The sequence below is a fragment of the Acomys minous genome, assembly GCF_964271855.1.
Source record: "Acomys minous genome assembly, chromosome: 4".
NCBI classification, from domain to species: Eukaryota; Metazoa; Chordata; class Mammalia; order Rodentia; family Muridae; genus Acomys; species Acomys minous.
The window spans coordinates 39,890,234-39,904,870 of NC_140486.1; the positions used below are offsets into that span (position 1 = coordinate 39,890,234).

The window sequence follows — 14,637 nt, forward strand, 5'->3', positions numbered from 1 at the left end:
CCTCACATTAGAGTAGAAATATATATAATGAGTATGAAGAATAATCTTAAACTTGAATTCTATATCAATGTATCAAAATTAAACTTATTTTGCATCAATATACAAATTTCTATACCAGTGAATTAAAAAATAACCTTGTGAGCATAGTTAAGGCCTTAGGTTGAGGTATTGACTCAATAATCTACTTTTTGTCCTATCATCCCTATATACTTCTATATTCGCATTTTTGTTCTTTATTTGAATCCATGTCCCGTTTATTTTCATGGTGTGAGTGTTTAAGTAGTTAATTCTCAGATTCTCAGACTTCATTTCATTTTTTTTTCTCCTTTTTACAAACTTAAGTTTACATGTATGTATGTGTGGCCTATTTAACTTTTTTTTTTTTTTTTTTTTTTTTTTTTTTTTTTTTTTTGGGCAACACAGTATTTGCCTGAGTGCCAGTTCCCCACGGCGTTTCCCCTCCTCCGCCCTTGACCATCTGCTTCCTCCTGGTGACAGTGCACCCCCGCCCAGTCTGCCCAGGCCAAGCCCCACAGGGCACATAGAGCACGGCCTCTAAAGGTGAAGTACACCACCAAGGGCTCCATGGCCAGCCCTGGACGCCCACTGCAGGCTCAGTGGTGGTTGTGCGGAGCCGAACTGGCTTTGTTTGGGACAAGATCTACAATAGTCACATGCTAATTTTCAGACCTCTGTGGCAAGTGACCTGTCCGCAAGGGCTGACTCAGTAGGAGAGGAAGACTGAAGAGCCTCGTGGCCAAGCGCTTCGCTTCCCAGGCAAGTTTATGGGTGGGCTGGGGAGCAAGGGTGCAATCTGGGTCTGTCTGCATGTCTGCGGGGCAGCCCCAGCGCTTCTCCATCTGAGGGCTGCCTCACTCTGAAGGGAAAACCCGAGCACTTGTTTGCCAGTTGTGTGTTTCATTTTACTAGGAAACTTTTTTTTAAGAGACATGTAGTCGAGGCTAGCCTCCGTGTCGTTCAGTCTGGCCTCAAACTCCAATCCTCCTGCCTTAGCCTCCGGAGTGCTGGGAACGTAATTTTGAAAAACATGCAGAACCACGAATGTCTTAAGTGGCTTTGAAGAGATCTCTGCCTGCTTCATTCAGCCCGCCATGCTGAGCCAGATGCAGGAAGTTTTGTGGGTTTCTTCTTTATTCTTTCTGCTTTTCCAGGGCCAATTTGAATGAAAGTCATTTGTACTGGCAGCTGTGAGCTAGTTTCAGTATTGTATTACTTAGGACTCAAGTTTTCTAGAGCAGTAAGCTTTTAAAAAGTATTTAAAAATAGGTTTTGTTTTTTTTTTTCGGGACATGGTTTCTCTATGTAGCCTTGGCGGTCCTGGATTGCCATTGTGGACCAGATTGGCCTCGAACTCACAGAAATCCGCCTGCCTCTGTTTTCCATGTGCTGGGATTAAAGGCCTGCGCCACCACTGCCCACCTAAAAACAGGATTCTTACTCACCTAACACTTTGTTCAGCAGTGGTGGCACATGCCTTTAATCCCAGCACACGGGAGGCAGAGGCAGGTGGATCTCAAGAGTTCGAGGCCAGCCTAGTCTACAGAGTGAGTTCCAGGACAGCCAAGGCTACACAGAGAAACTCTGTCTCACAAAACAAAAAACCTTCGGTTTAAGGGGCGTGATGGACATAAATGAAGTTAGCTCCATTTATATCATTTCTATCGGAAAACAGATGAGCACAAATAGAAAAATGGTTTATATGTGAGGCAAAGGCAATGTTACTATGTGGGACTTGGGTGTAAAAGCCAGGTTTATATTGTTCAATCACATCTCATTTGCTCCTCATTGGGTGGATTTTTTTTATTCATTAATTTAATAAATGCTAATGTTAAATACCACCTCTAAGTGATACCCCCAGGACAGAACCATTTCTTGATGTCCCATGAAAGTCTTCACTTACCAGGAAACTGGGACAGAGGGGAGGACATCCTATTGGGACTCTAGGTGAGAGAAGCATAGGAGAATAGAGAAATAGAAGGATCCAGAGGGTTCTAGAAACCTACAAGTAGAACATTATGATGGGCAGATCTGGACCCAGGGGTCCTGCTCAAACTATGGCACCAGCCAAGGACAATACATGCAGTAAACTTTGTTTTTTATTAAAAGGCCTCTTTGAAAGACTTGCCTCTGGGCCTCCGTTCCTACTTCTCCTATTTTTCCCCCTCCCTTTCCCCTCACCAGCTCTACGTGTCATCAGGGACAGCCAGTCTTGTGAAATCTGGTGCCTGTCCACAACTCTCGGTTCTCCTCTTTCCCGGCCCGTCTTCCACGTGCTCCCCCTTTGTCTTTCTTCTTCATTTGGCTTGCAGCTTATTGAATTCTTCTGTGCGCTCACCTTGCTGGTCACGTAGGCTTCTCAATCACATTCCTCTAAGATGATTTCTACTCACAACCCTTAGTCCCTGCGATAGGCAACATCTATGAGATGATGGCTTCTGAACTGTAGTCTCTAGCTTTGCTTCTCTTTAAGGTTCGCCAGCATACATCCAGGTCTTTTGACAGGTCCAACCAGCAATCGGATGTTTAAATTAGTATATGCAAACAGCACTGCTGATGCCACACACAGCACACCCCAGTCCTCCCTCTCGGATGCTTTCTTTTAGTAACCTTCCATATCTCAGTAAAAGCTTCCGCCATTCATGTGAAGTCACAATCCAGGAATTGTTACTTTCTAGTGACTGAGCCTTGTGTGTGACTGACAAATGCCCCACCTCTGAGCTGTCTACATAGTGGCTGGCAGGCAAGTAGCGTATACAGTCATCTGATATCTACATAGTGACTGGCAGGCAAGTAGCATATACAGTCATCTGATATCTACATAGTGACTGGCAGACAAGTAGCGTATACAGTCATCTGATATCTAAATGGTGACTGGCAGGCAAGTAGCATATACAGTGTGGATATGCCAGACAGAAGGATGAATCAGCTTCAGGTAGGACACTGCTCAGAACAACAAGAAATTACAACAAGAATTATACATTTCTAGGTTTTTCCATTTAAAAAATTTTAATTGTGGCTGACCCCATGTAACTGAAACTGAAAAAAAACAACCATGAAGAAGCATGGACTGCTGTATTCTGTGAAACGATGATATCTTTTTGTTTTGTTCGTTTTTTGTTTTTTGTTTTTTTAAAGACAGGGTTTCTCTGTGTGCCCCTGCCTGTCCTGGACTCATTTTGTAGAACAGGCTGGCCTCAAACTCACAGAGATCCACCTGCCTCTGCCTCTCAAGTGCTGAGATTAAAGACATCCACCACCATGGCCTGGCTTGTTTTATTTTTATTTTATTTTATTTTTTAAGATTTATTATGTATACAATGCTCTGCTGCATGTACACCTGCAGGCCAGAAGAGGGCATCAGATCACATCATACATGGTTGTGAGCCACCATGTGGTTGTTGGTAATTTAACTTAGGACCTCTGGAAGAGCAGACAGTGCTCTTAACCTCTAAGCCATCTCTCCAGCCCTTGTTTTGTTTTTTGAAACAAGTTTTGTGTGTGTGTGTGTGTGTGTGTGTGTGTGTGTGTGTAGCCTTGCCTATCACAGAACTTGCTTTGTACCAGGCTGGCCTTAAACTTAGAGATCCACTTGACTCTGTGCTGGGATTAAAGATGTGCAAAGCTACCACTTCCTCTCTAAAGTTGTGATATCTTTAAAACATCAACTTTGCTGCTAATGTTAAAACTGTATGGCAGTCCTTCTTTTGAGTATCATTCTGACACTACCTTGCCTTAAAATTCTATTTTTTTAAATAAAGCATCTTGCTTGTTTGGAGATTTTTTTGTATACAAGTTCTCATTTCGTCTTCTAAATACAGAAAATGAAAGAGCTAGAAATGGAGCCACATGTCCCTAACCCCGGGACTTTGAGTTTGGCACCATCATATTTACCAAATAGAATTGGCAATAGTTTGCCAGGGAGTGGGAAGCAAATCTGAGACAGATTTCCAAGATAAAAAAGTAGATGCCCGGATGAAAATCAGCTTTCTGTTTCTGTCCTTGTACTCTGACAGAGGCAGTTTTTACAGTAATTAAGCATTTACTTTCTCTAGGGCCTCCTTGTGCTGATGCTTATGTTCAGGTGACAGAGTGGTGTGTATGGTTGTGGAGGGGACTAGAGAAGCTCTGGGAGCAGGATTGTTGTAGGATTAGCAAGCCCATGCCACTGAAAAATTTACATATATGTAAAAAGATAAAATATAGTTAAATACAAAGATGGCTTAACCAAGCTATATGGGCATTAAATTAACATGACCTGCATTTTAAGACAAAACCTAGAAAATATTTTTAATATATTAAGCCCTTTTTCTTCATATAGTATAATCCTTGTAAAATACACATACTTATGTGTGTTTATGTATGTGAGGAATATTTATGTGTGTTCATATATATATATATATATATATAAAAGCAAAGAAGAGTTACATGTCCTTGTATATATAACAGCCACAGACAATCAGTGCTAATTTTTTGGCATAGTTCTTTCCTTTCTATTTTAATTTGTATTCTGTATAACAAAGCTGGGATCATCCTATATGTAGTATTTTATATCAACTAATTATTATGGGAGGGTTTTATACTTTAACTACATTTATTCATAAGCATTGCTAATGGTTTAATAGGATTCTGCCATAGGAATATATAACATTTTGCATTGCTATTTGCCAGAGTTGGGGTCTTTTTCTTTCTTCAGTACTAGGGATGAGGCCCCAAGCTTTGCATGTGCCAGGCAAGTCACTTAGTTGTTCCCTTAGCCCTCCTTTCATTTTTGACACAGGGTCTTGATTAGTTGCCCAAGTTGGCTATGAAGTCGCTCTGCAGCCCAGGCAGCCTAGAGTTTGGGACCTTCCTCCCAAGTAGCCAGGGTTTAGCTGTGCCCCTATGTTAGTTGCTTTACCAAATATTCGGCAAAAAGCAGCTTAATGGAAAAGGTGTTTCTTTTGTCTCACAGTTCAGAGGCTATCAGTCCCTATTGGCTCAGAAGGCATAGTATAGAGATCCTGCGCAGTTGGTCAGTCTGCCTAGTCAGGAAGGCTGTGCTCCGCTCACCTGCCCACCCACCCATTCAGGAGGTTCCTTCCTCCTCGGAAGTGAATCATCAATCTCAATGGAGTATTGGAAAGCCAATGTACTAGGCTCCTGTTATGAGGACGTAGACTCACATTACTCACACTACAAACATACAATAAAAACGCCCTCACAGTCCTGCTGTAGGAGGAACTAAGCCAGGCAGAGAAGGAAGCACTGCCGGTGAAGCCCCACAGGCTGAAGCACTGAAGGGGTGAGGAAAAGGGTTGTAAGCCGAGAGTGGAGCGGAGGGAGCCGTACAGGACGTTATTGGTCATGCTAGTAAGTACAGTGGGTCGTTTCAGCATTGCAGATGGGGTTAACCTGATCAGGTATGTGTTTGGTTCCGTCTGCCTGCTGGTTGGAGACTGGGCTAGATATTAGGAGAGAGTGAAATATACATACTAAGGGAGATATGTTGATCCAAAACTAAAATAAGGTAGAGAAAGTGTAATGATTTGGGAGGTATTGTGGAAAAAATGGCAATAGGTCCTTTGGAGCTGAAATTACAGGCAATTCTGGGCTTCCAATGGATGCTGGGAACTGAACTCCTCAAGGAGCCCAGTATGAGTCTGTAACTACTGACCCATCGCCCCACATCTCTGCTCGTAATACTTTTAAGTCTCTTTATTTCCCTTACCCATCTCTCCTACCACTGTTTTCCCACCTGTACTCCACATGTGCAGACTTGAACACTATAAATGTCTAGTGCAAAATGATTTTGACATAGTTGGGTCTCTGATTCCTGAGTGCTTCTGGGAATTATGCTCTCCTGGGCCTTGCTGCCATGAACAAGCTGCTCCCTGCTACAGATGGCCCTCCTGAGAGCTCTGCGTAAAGCATGGGTGCAGTGGGTCCTAATTCTCTGTCTGTCCATCCTGGCTTCACGTCCTTCAAACCCAGCAAGTCTAGGTGTAGACTAACTTTCCAATAAAACCTGTAAACAACAATAAAGCATTTATTAATAGCAAAACATTTGTCAGACAAGAACTGGTTGATTTTACATATCTCCACCACAAGATGGTGCAGTTCAGATAGGAAAGAAAAAAAAAAGTCTGGCTCAAGTGTCACAGACATAGTAGGATTTTAAATGCATTACATTTCAAAAGTACTCATTTAAATATTTAATCTTTTCCTGTGAGAAACAGGCAGGAAGGCTGACAGCTTTATGTGTATATGTATTTTTATCAAATTATTACTTATTATTTTACTCCAACCATTTGAGAGCCTCTCTTCCCAGGTGGTCAAAATGTTTTTTGAAAGATGAACATTAAGGTTTAACTGAACGACAGGAAGCTCTTAGGTAAGCATTCTATCAGCTAAGCAACCCCCAGCCTTCCAAGGGAGATTGTTTTACAACAACAGGACCAATATGGCATACATGGAGGCCTGGAAGAAGGATACATTTTAAAGGATTGGTTTGCAGGACTGAGAGGGCTAAGTAGGGCGAACTAGGCTGAGAATTCAGAGAATGCATTTCTAGGGTTGGGAGTGTATCTCAGTAGTAAAGTGCCCCCCCCCAACTCCCCAGCAAGTGTTAGAAACTAGGTTCAATCTTTAGTCCAGAATAACGACAACCAATAATAGCAAGAACGAGTTGCTGCATTATTTGTTTAAAGGCTGTGTTGCTTTCTGCTGGCCTTTTGGGCATCAGCTGGTGTGATGCGGCCCATCACATCAGAGTTCATGGATCCATAGCATTCATCACCTTCGTAGATTGGTATTTCGCCAAACACCCAGCTACCAAGGCCTAGAGAAGCTAACCATCCTGAAGAGCTGAATTGAGAGACTAAGAACTCACAGTACTCACGTTCCAATAATGGGATGGTCACACTGATGTTTCCGTCTTTAGTCATGGGCAGGACTGGATGGCTTGCAGCTGGACCGTCCCAGAGGGAGCTCCTGGGAAATTTCTGTAGAAAGAGAGGCTCTATTGCCCTGGCTGCTCTCCTTCCTAACACAGATGTCCTCTGGGCAGAAAAGGGAGCCCAAGGCTCATCAGCTTTGTGGCTGGGGAGGAATAATAGCATGCAGGCATGTTATTTCTCCCCAACAGGCGCCTCCTGTTACATTTCAAAACAAGATTGGAGACAACTTGCAGAAATGTCTTATTCCTGTCTTACTGGCAACAGTGAAGAAGAGACCTGCAGATACCACCACTATCTACTGCTGAGACACACACACACACACACACACACACACACACACACACACACACACACCCGGCTGAAACCATACCATTAATCCTGCCCATTTACCTAGCAAAGGCTGACTACTCCTTCCTGTCTACCCAGCATACCCTTGCCTGCCCCTTACTTCATGCATGAGTTAATTTACTCCTAAATACCTGCTCTTTGCCACTGATAAGCATCTTTATAGATGGTCCTCTCTAGGTATCCCTTCCCCTCCACCAGCCTTACTTCATTTTTCTACCTTTTTCCTTTGTGATAAAACTTTTCAAATGCCTTTTTAGGGCTCGGGAGATAACTCAGTCAATAAAGTGCTGGCAAGAGGACCTGGTTTTAACCCTCAGAACCCATACCAAAAAAAAAAAAAAAAAAAAAAAAAAGCCGAGGCTGGAGGTGTGCTTTTGTGATCCCAGTAAACTTGGATCACTGGAGCTTGCTGGCCAGCCAGCAACACTCTTAATTGTTGAGCTCCAGGACCCTGTCTCAAAAATGATGCATGTAGCCCCTGAGGACTGACATGTCAGGTTGTTTTTCATCCTACACACACACACACACACACACACACACACACACACACACACACACATACTTTTTTTGCTTTTTCTTTGCCTTGTCTTTGAACTCTCCCTAAATTGCATGTCCCTCTGTGCCAAGTCAACTCATATCAATGGTACGTCTCTTTGTTCTCTGTATTTCTTAGTGCTGGTTCCCTTGGGGGACGCTTCCAATAAGCACTGGAAGACAGCTACTGTACTCTCTCCTTTAAGGATTTCACATGGCCTTTAGGTGTTAAATACAGCATGTATGAAGATAAATTCCAAATGTGCATCTCCCGGGCTAGCCTCTCTCCCAACTCCAGAGTTCCGGGTGCCTACTCAGCATCTGTTCCTTTCAGTTCTGTTTTCATAATGTGTCCTAAAGCCAGCCACTTGCTCTACTGCTGCTCTGTGTTAAGCCACCATTACTTTCTGCTGGGCTTCTCTGACAGACTCTGACTGGGGTTCCTGCATCTGTGCTTACTCTTTCCCTATCTCCCCTGCTCCCTCAGCTCACAGCTCAGTTCATGCTCCACATACCCCCCCCCACCTCCTGTTGCTCCCCAGATGCCAGGCACAGCCCCAGGACCTGTATGCATATTTGCTGTTCTCCACCCAGAATGCTCTCCCTCCAGACACCCACAGATACTTCTTGTCCTCATTATTCTTTCTTTATTCTTTATCCTTTATTCCTCAACAGATGTACTTAGAAACAGAATGCCCACCAGCAGGTTTGTTTGTTTGTTTGTTTTCTTTTGTTTTCTGTTTTGGTTTTTTTCGAGACAGGGTTTCTCTGTTTAGCCCTGGCTGTCCTGGACTCACTTTGTAGACCAGGCTGACCTCGAACTCACAGAGATCTGCCTGCCTCTGCCTCCTGAGTGCTGGGATTACAGGCGTGCGCCACAGCACCTGGGGCCACCAGCAGTTCTTATTCACCTTTTCTGCCCTAATTTTCTACAATTCTTAATATTAAACACATATGGACACACATGATGAAAAGTGACCTCATGAGACCCTCACCAGTAACAAAAGGCAGCAGTGAGTCCTAGCCAGTGAAGATTGGGTGAATCAGTTAGGTTTTTTTATTTGCCCAGTATATGGGCTACATTTTAAAGTGGCACTGTTAGTCGACTAGCACCTTGGAGCCTGGCCTTAAAGTACAAATACCATGACTGACAAGCAGTGGCCATCAATTCCTTCACTAACCAGGGGCGCATATATATATATATATATATATATATATATATATATATATATATATATATATATATATCCTGTATATGCACTAGATTGTGATCCTGGATATGTTTTTCCCAGCACTGTCACCACTTCCAAATCAGAATTAATTATGTATGTATAACTGAACTATTTAGGTTATTGTAGATGTGACTGTATACACCAATACAGTGGTATAATCAGAGAAAGTTAAGAAAGAGAAATATAGCCCCAAGAATGTGTGTAAGCTGGGGAAAGGCATAGGCTTAAAAGCCTAGTTTATTTTTGAATCCAGTCTTTACGCATAGAGAATAAGGAATATAGCTTGTAGCTTACATTAAAAAATATGGAGGCAAGATTTGTCTATCCTGTCTCCTATCTTTTGATAAAAGAATCTCCAGCATCTTCTGACGCTATTTAAGTTCTGTTCATGTGGATTACTTTTCTTTTGTAGCTGATCTAATTCTTCTAATTCAGATCTGAAGTTCTACCATTTCTTTCTGAAGTTCTGGAATTAGAAATGAGTGGAAATGATGTCATTCTTGATTGGCTTCACCGGAGAAAACAGCAGATCTTGATTTCTAGATTCTGATCCAAACTGAGATGTCAACTTTGCTTGGGCAGATATGTTTTCTAATGTTCTTAGGGCTACCTGGAGAAAGATGTTTATATATCCTAATTTCTTCTCTGTCACTTCCAGCACCACAGTAACACAGTGCATCCTGAACACTGACATTTCAGATCTCTTGGTACTGACTCAGTAGAGCAACTGTCAGTCATCTTTGGGATATTTGCATCCTGTTTGTATTTGTGTTTGTGACCAAAAGGTTTCCCTTGTCTCTGGCACCCTTGTAAAACTCAAAAAAGTCTGATAGTTTTGTTTCTTGGTTGTCTGCCATTTCTTTCGTAGGCCCTTATAATATGGTCTTTTTGAGGTTTCTTTTTTTTCCCTTAGTTTGAACAACAGTTTTGTTTTAAATGTTTTGACTAACGATTAATATTCTGCTTTGTTATTTTCTTTTTTTAGACTGAAAAGAAACATTGATACTCAAGTAAACGTTCCCTTTTCTGCTCCACCCGTCTGCCATGGGTGTTGGGAAGTCTAAACTAGATAACTGCCCTCTCTCTTGGCATAAAAGACACAGTGTGAGTGAAGACCATGGGTGCCAGGAGTCAGAAGCCAAGAATTCTGAAGATGTGTCCTTGTGTGGTTTCATGGAGCACAACAATGGAGCAGGGCAGCCAACAGGAAAGCAGGAGGGGGCTGAGGCAAAAGGGGAGATACCTGAGGAGGACGCTGAAGAAGAGTTCCTCAAATTCGTGATACTGCATGCAGAAGATGACACAGATGAGGCCCTCAGGGTCCAAAATCTACTACAAAATGACTTTGGCATCAGGCCTGGAATAATCTTCGCCGAGATGCCGTGTGGAAGACTGCATTTGCAGAATCTCGATGATGCAGTGAATGGGTCTGCATGGACGATCTTGTTACTGACTGAGAACTTTTTAAGAGACACCTGGTGCAACTTCCAGTTCTACACCTCCCTGATGAATTCTGTGAACAGACAACACAAGTACAACTCCGTCATACCCATGCGGCCCCTGAACAGCCCTCTTTCTAGGGAAAGGACTCCCTTGGCGCTACAAACCATCAATGCCTTAGAGGAAGAAAGCCAAGGCTTTTCTACACAAGTGGAGAGAATTTTCCAGGAATCTGTGTATGCGAGGCAGCAAAGTGTATGGAAAGAGACACGAAATGTGACGCGAAGACAGTGTGTTGCCTGAGATGAAGCATCCACCCGCTTGCTCCTGTTTTGTAAACAAAAAGACTCATCTTCACTTAAGAAAGCAGTTTCTAAGAAATGCTCAGATGTAAGTGAATCTGCTTCCAAGAAATCCGTGGAGCACAAGAACGGTACATGTCTACAGGCCTAGGGCTGCGGTACTCTCTGAGGATAAACTCAAGATGGGGAGAGCTTCTAGCACTTTTCCTACAGTTTTCATAGTCCGTGAATATTCTTGACTCATTTCTTGTGTTGAACCATAAACTGGCATGTGGGGACAGATCGCATTTTCAAAATACGATATGGAAAATTCTCAAAAGACATGAAGAAAATGACTCTGACCGCAAGAGGCCAGACCACCTTCCTTCCTGCTTCTCTCATGAATATTAGTTACCACAAAGCATCCTGGCACTGTCACCCAGAAACATGGGTAGCCAGAATGGGACACATGCACTGTCGATGCACACGAGAAGGAGATCAGAAGCAGATGTCAGAGCTGGGCGGTGGAGGTGTACGCCTTTGATTCCAGTACTTAGGAGGCAAAGGCAGGTGGATCTCTCAGAGTTTGGGGTTACTCTGGTCTACAAGGCAAGTTCCACGGTAGCCAGGGCTACACAGAGAAACCTGTCTTAAAAAACAAAAGCAAAAAAGTGGCTGTCAGAATGGTCAGGGTTTTGGAAATAAACCAGCCACATGTGGTTTTGTTTCTGCTGGAATTTGGAACCAGTTCCCACCTCGAAATTGCAATCCTCTTGAAAGTATGGTAGCTAGAGACTCTATGGTGGAGCAAGGGACCTTGTTAGCTGTCTTCTGTGACCAGGGCTTTATTCAAAGAACTTGTGAAAAGTATGTGATTCACCAGCTGTACGCCTTTAAAATCAATAACCTCTCATGTTAGTCTTTAGAAATGTCCCTTGTACAGTGTTTAACTCAGGCAATATTTCTTACCTAGGGTGGTCTGATTGTGTGTGTGTGTGTGTGTGTGTGTTGTGTGTGTGCGCGCGTGCGCATGCACACGTGTTTTTATGGATTGGTTCTGAAAACTTGAGGTAGAAGCAGAGAATGTATTTTTTACCACCTCTTCTTTCAGGGGCTCATGTATATAACAAGCCAGGGAGGCCCACACAGACCTGTCCTTTCCCCTCATAGACCTTAAGCCCATTTGAAGCAGCGTGAACAAGTACAGACTGGGCATGTGGCTAAGGGTGAGTCATGTTAAATAAAGAGAAAGCGCCCATTGGGGGCCAGGAGACCTACTTGCAGTCCAATCTCTGCCACGGAGGATGAATGTGCCAGTGGGCAGCTGTTCTCTTTTGTCTGTGAAATAAAAGGGTTGGATTGATGGAACTCTAAAGCCTTTTGTCCTCTCCTGGAATGGGAAAAAAATGAAGACAAAAAGTAGTAAGCAAAGCCTTACATTTTTATGAGGTGATACATAGTGTAATCATTGCAGAACACATAATGCATGCTTATAATGAACAGATATTTTTGTGTATTTGCATCATCATTGATATTTAATGCAGTCATAGGAAAGAGTTACTAAACATACTTCCTCTGGTTTTTGGGTTTGGTTTTGTATAGGGTCTCACTGTGTAGCCCTGGCTGGCTTGAAACTTGCTCTGTAGACCAGGTTGGCATCAAATTCACAGATCCACCTACCTCTGCCCCGAACAGTGCTAGAATTAAAAGTATGCTCCACCACACCCAGCTACTCAGGTTTTTTAAAGCTATGTATTTTTATAGGAACCTGTGAACAAAGATATTTTTCCTAGTTTGTGTGTCCTCCGATTCTCACTTCTCTGAATCCCAGGCTGCTACTGTTCATTTCCTTACAGCCACAAGCAACTGTGCCCCAAGAGGGTCCCACAAGTCAGTCAGATCTCGTGTTCAAGTCCCAGGGTAGGTAATTGCTTTCATGCTGTTTTCTCAACCTTCTGTGTCATGGTAACTTACTACTTACTTTTTAGTTTTAGTTAGTATCATTATTATTATTATTATTATTATTATTATTATTATTATTATTATTATTATCACCACAGTGTTTTCTATATATCAAGTGTCATGTAATAAGAAAACATTAGCCACCTGCCCTTCACATGGCTGCCAAACTCAAATTAATACTGGATGGCATTTCTTAAATAAATGTTTTTATTCTTTATGGTTAACTAAACATTCTCATTTCCAATGAAGACTATGGAAAAGTGTTCTGAGAAATCTGTGCTTCTTAGCATGGCATGGTGTCCCAGGCAACCTGGAGTTCAGCCTTTTTTTTAATGATGAATAAATAAATGTTGGGTGCTGAGTGATTGTAGGTAATGAAATCAGCAAGAAATGATCATCACAACAACTAATGATAAAAAGAGGTAGGGGCATGGGCCTTCTCTTGGGTCTGTGTTTATGCACATCCATAGCTTTAGATATACACACCAATCATTCTGAGACATTCTGCCACATGCCAATGAGTTGTCACCCACATGGAGCTGCTGTAGAAGGAACTGAGGATGCCTAAGCAAACAATTCCCTGTGATCTAAACAAGTATAGTTTCACTAACTCAACAAGGCATCCCAGAAGGTATGGTGACTTAACCGGGTCACCTAAAGCCCACCTTCTTTCATGCAGTGGGATATTATACAGACTTTAAAAATAATAAAAGTTTGACATATGCTAAAACATGAATGAACATTCTGTTTTTTAAAAAAAATAAATATTGAGCTGGGCACAGTGGCACACACCTGGAATCCTAGCATTCAGGGAGGCAGAGGCTGGAGGATCTCTGTGCGTTGGAGGCTAGCCTGGTCTACAAAGCAAGTCCAGGACAGCCAAGGCTACACAGAGAAACCCTGTCTCTAAAAAAATAAAAAATAAATAAATAAAAACCAGATAAATATTGAATTATTTCACATGTATAAGGTACATTCATAGAGACCGAGTAGCTTGGCAGTGATGGTGCACACCTTTAATCCCAGCACTGGGGACGCAGGACAAGCAAATCTCTCTGAGTTTGGGCCAGCCTGGTCTATAGATTGAGTTCTAGAGTTCCAGGACAGCTAAGATTACATAGAGAAACCTTGTCTCCAAAACCCAAAAAATATAAATATATAGATTAATTAATTTTAATTAAATTAAATAAAGAGAGACAGAGTAATATAAGTTGCTAGGAGCTACAAAGGAAGAAATAGCATGGAAAAATTTCAGCAGCTAAAGAGTTTGATTTGGATAATGAGCAAGTTCTGGAAAAGCCCTGGCTGTATACATTGTGGATATAACTAATGCCCTGAAACTGTACACTTAAAAATGACTAAAACAGTATACTCCCCAGTATGCATTTTGCCATAATAGCTTTAAAAAGTAAAAACAAAAGGGAACAAAACAAACAAACCAAAGACACCTCCCCAAAACCAACCAAGCCAACCAACCATAAGCCCAAGGCCTTCTTATCTTTTTGGCTTGGCAGGTCTCTGTTTTTCTATTGTGTTTCAGTTTCCCTCTGAGGGTTCTGTGGCTGCTCCAAGTAAGACCCACACGTAGACATGACAGGACTGGCCTACTAAGTCCATGGGAGTGATCCACCCAAGGAGAAAGATTGTTTCATTACTGTGTTATTAAAAACTGATAATATGTAGTAATATAGATCTATTCTCACTTCTGGCTAATTTTATTGGTACCTTTAAATTCTTTCAACTTCTCACTGGACAAACTCTTCCTGCTATGTATCTACCTCAGCACACCCTGGGACACTGCCATGAAGTCAAACTCCCTGATCTGAATCCCAGCATGGTCCTCTAGTAAGTTTTTCCCAGAAATAGCTTTATTTTAAAACAACA

At 42.3% G+C, this 14,637-nt stretch overlaps 1 protein-coding gene and 2 long non-coding RNA genes across 3 annotated transcripts in view; 1 reads left to right on the plus strand and 2 right to left on the minus strand.

Moving 5' to 3' along the window:
* Nucleotides 1–486: 486 nt before the first annotated feature.
* On the plus strand, nt 487–12,968 carry TICAM2 (TIR domain containing adaptor molecule 2). The gene is made up of 2 exons (XM_084778054.1): nt 487–777; nt 10,056–12,968. The coding sequence occupies exon 2, from the start codon at nt 10,115–10,117 to the stop codon at nt 10,811–10,813; it is 699 nt and encodes a 232-aa protein (XP_084634180.1). The 5' UTR covers nt 487–777; nt 10,056–10,114; the 3' UTR covers nt 10,814–12,968.
* On the minus strand, nt 5,611–10,445 carry LOC311595409. Its single transcript, XR_014778429.1, has 2 exons — nt 10,314–10,445; nt 5,611–7,001 (listed from the first exon to the last, which is right to left on the minus strand). It is a non-coding gene; the product is annotated as an uncharacterized lncRNA (long non-coding RNA).
* LOC311595407 overlaps nt 12,106–14,637 on the minus strand; it is a 30,377-nt gene continuing 27,845 nt past the window's right edge. The window contains exon 3 of the long non-coding RNA XR_014778428.1: nt 12,106–12,181. This is a non-coding gene — a long non-coding RNA (uncharacterized lncRNA). The remainder of the gene's footprint in view (nt 12,182–14,637) is intronic.

What these genes read in the sequence shown, in the direction of transcription:
- TICAM2 (XM_084778054.1), top strand. Translation starts at nt 10,115, where the DNA reads ATGGGTGTTGGGAAGTCTAAACTAGATAACTGCCCTCTCTCTTGGCAT.